General features: G+C 39.3%; 1 protein-coding gene across 1 annotated transcript; it reads right to left on the minus strand.

Moving 5' to 3' along the window:
• Positions 1-2,720: 2,720 nt before the first annotated feature.
• On the minus strand, positions 2,721-4,370 carry LOC128869591 (uncharacterized). Its single transcript, XM_054112159.1, has 2 exons — positions 3,234-4,370; positions 2,721-3,157 (listed from the first exon to the last, which is right to left on the minus strand). The coding sequence occupies exons 1-2, from the start codon at positions 3,562-3,564 to the stop codon at positions 2,997-2,999; spliced, it is 492 nt and encodes a 163-aa protein (XP_053968134.1). The 5' UTR covers positions 3,565-4,370; the 3' UTR covers positions 2,721-2,996.
• Between the last annotated feature and the right edge of the window lie 2,618 nt (positions 4,371-6,988).

A 6,988-nucleotide genomic window follows, 5' to 3' on the forward strand; every position in this document is an offset into this window, starting at 1 on the left:
GCTGTCTGTTGTGATTGCAGCTTTTCGATGTCGAACATTCTTTGCGTAGGTAGATGCACGTTTTTTGCTGCACAGAGGCGTGTGCGCAGTTTGGCTGCAACAAGGTATTGATCCGAGTCGATGTTGGCTCCTCGGATCGTACGTACATCTAATACACTAGAAGCGTGTCTTCCATCTATCACAACATGATCGATCTGGTTTCGCGTTTTTCGATCAGGAGACAGCCAGGTAGCTTGGTGTATCTTTTTATGCTGGAATCTGGTGCTGCAGACTACCATGTTTCGGGCCCCGGCGAAGTCGATCAGCCTCTGTCCGTTACCGGATGTTTCGTTGTGCAGGCTGAATTTTCCGACTGTGGGACCAAAAATTCCCTCCTTGCCCACCCTGGCGTTGAAGTCGCCAAGCACGAGTTTTATGTCGTGGCGGGGGCAGCGCTCATAGGAACGTTCCAAGCGCTCATAGAAAGAATCCTTGGTCGCATCGTCCTTCTCTTCCGTCGGGGCGTGGGCGCAAATTAGCGAGATGTTAAAAAATCACGCTTTGATGCGGATTGTTGCGACACGCTCGTCCACCGGAGTGAACGACAGTGCTTGGCGACGAAGTTTCTCTCCCACAACAAATCCGACACCGAATGTGCGCTCCTTTACATGGCAGCTGTAGTAGACGTCGCAAGGTCCTATGTTTTTCTTACCTTGCCCCGTCCATCGCATCTCTTGGATTGCAGTGATGTCAGCCTTTACTCTCACGAGGACATCAACCAGCCGGGCAGTGACACCTTCCCCATTACGGGATCGGACATTCCAGGTGCATGCCCTCAAATTGTATTCCTTATATCATTTGCAGTGGTCGTCATCAGTGTTAGAAGTTCTCATCCGAGGCTTTGTATATGCTTTCATTGGGGGCGATTTTTAAGTGGCGGGTCCCAAACCCAACGCACAACCAGCTATGCTGGGATGCTTCGCCTTCTCACGTTAGCTCACTCCCGAACGGGTGTTCGGAAGCTAACCAGAGGATACGTGGGCTAATCCCGGACGTTTTGAGCTGCTTGGACCATATGTAGAAGAATCGTCCTGGCCACTCCCAGGTGAATGGCGATCAGTAACTTTCCCCACTTGCGTGGACTTCTACACATGGAACCATCCTCCAAGGATTACTCCCAGATATTTCATGTCTCCAGATATAGTTAAGTCGGCGTCCCCTAGTTTAAGGGTCCTTAGACTTAATTTCCTTCCTCGGGTGAAGGTTACCACACATGTTTTGATCAGATTTATCGAAAGCCCTGTCTTCCGGCACCAGTTTTGCGTAATGTCGAGAGCTAGTTGCACGTAATCAATTATAGTAGAGTCAAATTTGTCTCTAACCATGATGACTAGATCCCCAGCAAAACCCTGATTTTCGTATCCGAGATCATCGAGAGTCTAAAGGAGCTCCTCAATGATCGAAAGCCGTAGGAGCGGTGATAAACGCCTCCTTGAGGGCATGCTTTTGTTGACTAAGCACGTAATCTTTTTGGCCCAGTTTCAAAGATTGTTGTTCTATTCCTCAGCATATTGAGAACCCACGTTATGATTAGTCTGCCTATTTCATTCGTAGCCAAACCTTCTTCAATAGAGCTAAAAGAAGCATTGTCGAATGATCCCGTAATGTCAACCGATGTACAGAGAATAATTATTTCCTTACCAGCCAACGCCTTTTCGATCTTGGTCGTATGGCTATGTATGGCAGTTTTTGTTGACTTGCCCGACTGGTAAGCGTAATATGGAGAGACGAACGCCTAAGATAAGCGTCTGTAATATATTGATCATCTATTTTTGGCGTCTGATCCGCTCTTTTGCCCGCTTTCTGAATGAAAGCTACCCTGGCTTTAGCAATATGCCTGATTCCAGGCTTATCCTGAAAATATTTGTCAAAACCGGTTCTTATATATTCACACCATGCTGTAGTAGACACCACTTGCAATCACCGCTATATATTGCCCACCAAGATGCAATATATCCTCAGACGAATACAAGAAACTTATCAACATGCACAAATTTAAGTTCATAATTGGTGGAGATTTTAACGAAAAAATTTTTTATTGGCGGTCACGTTTAACCACAGTGAAAGGGCGTGAGTTGTACAAAACAGCGCGAGAAACTGGATGTGACTTCATTTCAACGGCGAAACCAAAATATTGGCCAACTGATATCAATAAAACTCCACCCTGATCGACTTTTTCATTATAAAAAAACCGTCAACGAATTTGATTCAAATAGCCGAAGGTTCTGATCATTCACCAATATTTTTAACTATCAGTGAAGCAATAATCGAGAATGAAAGTATTAAGACGCTCCATAATAAAAATACTGACTGGAAATACTTTGCCAAAATTTGTCTAAATATTCAACAAAATGGCTTCTTAGTAACCATCAAAGATCAATTAGAAGAAGAAGTTCAATGGTTTGTTCAAGAGATTCAGAAAGCCGCCTAGATGAGTGCACCCAATTTTAAAAGGAAAACAACTGCAGCAACTACCCCAAAGAAATTAAGCAGCTCATCACAAACAAAAGAAAATTACGCCGAAAATGGCAACAAACTTGTTACCCCAGTGACGAAAGAAAACTAAACAAAGCATCACAAGATTTGAATGGTGAATTTTATTAAAAACTAGCATTTCCCAGTGGGCTTCGCACCACCATACATAAAATGTTTTTTTATATAGCAAGAAATTTTTCATATTAAGTTTTCTTTATAGAACTCGTAAAATGTTTAAACAGTTGAATTAGTTGATTTTTTTCATTCAACATAGTTTCTAAAGATGTCACAATAGCCTTTTCTGTACTTTTTTAAAATTTGATTGTGGTGGTCACCTACATATATACAGGTAAGGTGAAAGAGCCGATAAAAACTTTTAATTAAACTTTGATTCTTTAATTTCCATTTCAATTTTTTACGCTAAATAAATTATGCTAAAATAAATAAAGTTAAAAATGCTTTTCCAGTTCCTCCTGGAGCATTCAATTTTTTATTATATTTGCGTCCAAAATCACTTGCAATTCGATAAAAAATTTATGCGAAAGTTGATTGCATCGCAAAATAAAATTGTTTTCTTGAGGGCGAATCATTAATCGATACGAATAAAAATTCATCGCACTGACGGTTTTCGTTGATTTTTGACCTGCAATGCAAAAATTAATTAGCGTATGAAAATTATTTAAAAATCATATTTAAACAAAAATAAAATGTGTATGTACCAGTTGTTGGATTTATCATTGGTATGTTGATATGATAGCCATCGTCCCCTCTCCAAAACAAAATGGGGTATTGCAATGCATCATAACAGCGATGGAGTTCTGAAATACGTTGTAATTGCTCATTTCTACGATACAAAACAATTTCTCGTGACCGAAACTGTTCACCAACCACAACAATGGCTACTTCATCAATCGTTGGTACATTGAATCGTCTGGCGTGCTCCCCAATTGGTGTTTTATCGGCTTTTATTATGATTTTGTGGCCATCGGTGGGCATCAGATCGAGTGCCACTTTGAACAATTTCACCAATTCATTGTGTTGATGGAACATTGTTTGCAATTCATTCACGATTGATCTTCTCGTATTCGTCGAAATTGCACAGCGCTGATCTAATTCACGATTCTCATCACCAATAAAATATATTTGCAAAAATTGATGGTCACCATCTGGGAATGGTAGCAAAGACCCAGCTCTATGGTATATTTGACCTTGAATCCGTAAAGTTCGAGAAATATATGTAGATAACGGATCTGAATTTTTAAAAACATTTTAACTGGTTGTAGTACATAAGAATGCAATCTCTTAACCTGAAGGCGAGTTCCCAATTGGTCTATATCTGGAGTCCTTAGTTACCCAGCGAAAAGAAAAGTCCTCTTTCATTAGCATTTATCAACAACTTACAATGGATACTCATGTGGTTCAAACACATCCTAGGGTTATCCAGGTCCACGTTTTGGTCTATATCTCGAGACCCTAGTTACGGAGTGGCATTAAAAATACTCTATACTATAGCAATCATCAACAGCTCGCATTTGCTACCCGTATTGTACGAACACATCCTTAAGTTATCGGGGTCCACATTTTGGCCGATATCTCGAGACCCCAGTCACGGAGCGGCATCAAAAATACTCTATACTATAGAATCATCAGCAGCTTCCATTTGCTACCCATACTGTACAAACACATCCTAGGGTTACCCGGGTTCACGTTTTGGCCTATTTCTCGAGACCCTGGTATCCGATTCTTAAAATTTCAAAACACAAACCATCTACTGAATAGTCCAAACAAAGCCTAAAAATTTGGTTTAGATAGGTGAGCCCGTTCTTGAGTTATAAGATTACCAAGGAAATGTAACTTCTTTTTATATATATAGATGAATCAATAAACAAGTACATTTCAAGCTTAAGGCCTGATAAAAGAGGTGACTTCTCACTTGGAAATGTACTAGATATTTGAAAAGACCAAACTGTCGTGCTCCTCGAATCAAAAAAGATAATAGTACATGGGCAAAAAGTGGCAAAGACATGGCAATAGGTTTTGCAAAGCACTTAACAAAAACCTTCCAACAAAACGAAATCAGTGTGACAATTTGTATACTAGGGTGTCCCAGGCTACAAGGGGGAATTTTTTTTTCGGAATTTCAATACGCATACCCTTTATTTTTTTTCCATTTGACTCTAAAAACTTAAATATAAAATATTATTGAGATCGGATGTCATTAACCCGTGCCGACTTGATGTCAAACTTTAAGTTTAAAAGTTAGTATGAAAGCTGAATTGAAGCTAATTGAATTTTTAGATTAATTAAATAAATAAAAGTAAAACACATATTTCGTATTTATTTTCTTTTTATTATAAAAGGGACATCAATCATCGAATTTTCTTTTCAAAGTTTGCTTTTTACAGTCGGGATATACCTGTCTGTGTTCTTGTACGCAACGTAATAAAAATTATTTTTGCTCCTCTTGAACAGTGATCAAACCATGGAAGTCTTGCATTAACTTAACAGCTCTTTCTGCCGTATCCTTAACTGTTTTCAGTCCTAGCAGCTTCTTTTTAGCCTGTAGAAACGAATCATCATTTGACCACGAAGAGGGGCTCTTGTTCAGAAAACTGTCGTCAATCTGGAGTCGATTAAACAGAAATTTCCTTTTGACAGAGACTAAGTCATCAATGTTTTTCTCTGAAAGTAAAACAGATAGATCAGTTATCAATTATACGTATTAGCAAACTAAATAAAAGAACAAAATCAAAGCTTAATGAACGTACCAAAAAGTGGGCCACAGAGTTCTTCTTTGGATGCAATGTAAGGTTTATTGTGGGCTGTTGGGTTTTCTATAGTTAAGTTAGCAATCATTTTTACTTTAGTTTCTGGATCGACATCATTATCAAATAAAGCCGGAATAGATATTTCATCTGTCAAATCCCACAAATGCTGGCAAAACTTCTGCAAAGCTGCTTTTGAAATGCTTTTGTCTATTGTTTCGTAATTTTTCATGGCCTTCAAAAAACACAAATCCTGATACGGTGCCTTTACTGCTAAAATACATTGGAGCTAGGGTTTTACGTAGGATGTCACGATGAAGAGACATACGTCCAAAAGAGCTGCCTTATCCTTGTTTGAAATTCTGAATTGAGAGCTAAGTAACGATATTTTTAATGAATAAATGGCTCTCGCCATCCATCGAGCCTAGTGCATAGCACCTGGAGGCCGAATCTTATATTTCTTCTCTGAATCTCCGCCAAGAAATATAATTGAAAGCTCAATTAATTCACGATAGTCATCTCTAACGATTTCTTTGGTTAATTCAGTTTTGTGGAATTCTAACAGCTTGTCAATTTCCGAAACATTAAAATAAGATAGCTTTTCTGTACAGCTTTGTTTTTTCTCGGGATCGATATTTTTCCAGTTTTCTCGGAATTTCTTGAATAATGGGATGTCTGGGCTTGTAGTTACTTGACTGATTTTCGCTTCAAACACGCCTTTAAGTAGTAATTCGTAAACGGTATGACGGCAAGCAAAAATAAGCACTTCTCTACCCAGTTTTTGTTCGAAAAGCACACATGCCCCCTTTATGCGGCCTGTGGTAGAAGCAGTAGTATCACAACAGAGAATCTGCCCTTTGTCTTCAAGGTTCCAGTTCGTAATAGCATCCCAAACTGCGTCTGCCTGTTCCCTTCCTGTCGAGCTATCCAATTCAGGAACAGCAATAGTTTGTTCTTTATTATCGTACGTAATAACTACCGGTAGGCGTACTTCTTTACTTTTACGTGAATCTAGAGCTGGCAAAAGTTTTCTGTCCCAGTGGACAGTTACCGTGTCCGGGACCTTGTTTTGAAAATCAATTTTTATAGCTTCAGCCCGTTCTTTTCGCATTTCCGTACGAACTCTATGGATGGAGGACTTGCCCATAGGGTATTCATTAGTATTGTGCCCCAAAGCCTCAATAGTAGCTTCAATTATAAAGACAGAATCCCTCACGCGTCCTTTCCTCTTTGTTTGATACTTTTTTGTCCACTCCGGCCGGACCGACCTGGTTCTCTTTGGCGCTGCAAGAAGATCTTATCTTCATTTATTTTAATCAATTGAAGAGCATCGGCATGTGCGATGTCAAATAAATTGTTTAAGTCTGAAACAAACTCCTGTCGACGCTGTTCAAACACTTCTTGAGTTTTTTTCGCATTTTTTTGCAATTCTCTCCAAACTTGGTATAAGTTAACTAGTTTCTAAACACAGTTAGGTATCGATCGGGTTGGTATACGTGCCTTTTTTCAATAAATAATACACTCACGAATTGTGAGATTTGCACTTTCATTGACACTTAAATTCAGTACACGAATATTATAGAACAAAATTGCCAGTACTTGCCCGTTAGAGGGAAGTTTAGAACCGGTAATTATGATGTTTTACGTCCCCAATTAAAAATATCTCCTTTTTGGAACCTCGTAACTCCATTGACATGTTGACTACACGA

Source organism: Anastrepha ludens, chromosome X (assembly GCF_028408465.1).
Source record: "Anastrepha ludens isolate Willacy chromosome X, idAnaLude1.1, whole genome shotgun sequence".
NCBI lineage: Eukaryota > Metazoa > Arthropoda > Insecta > Diptera > Tephritidae > Anastrepha > Anastrepha ludens.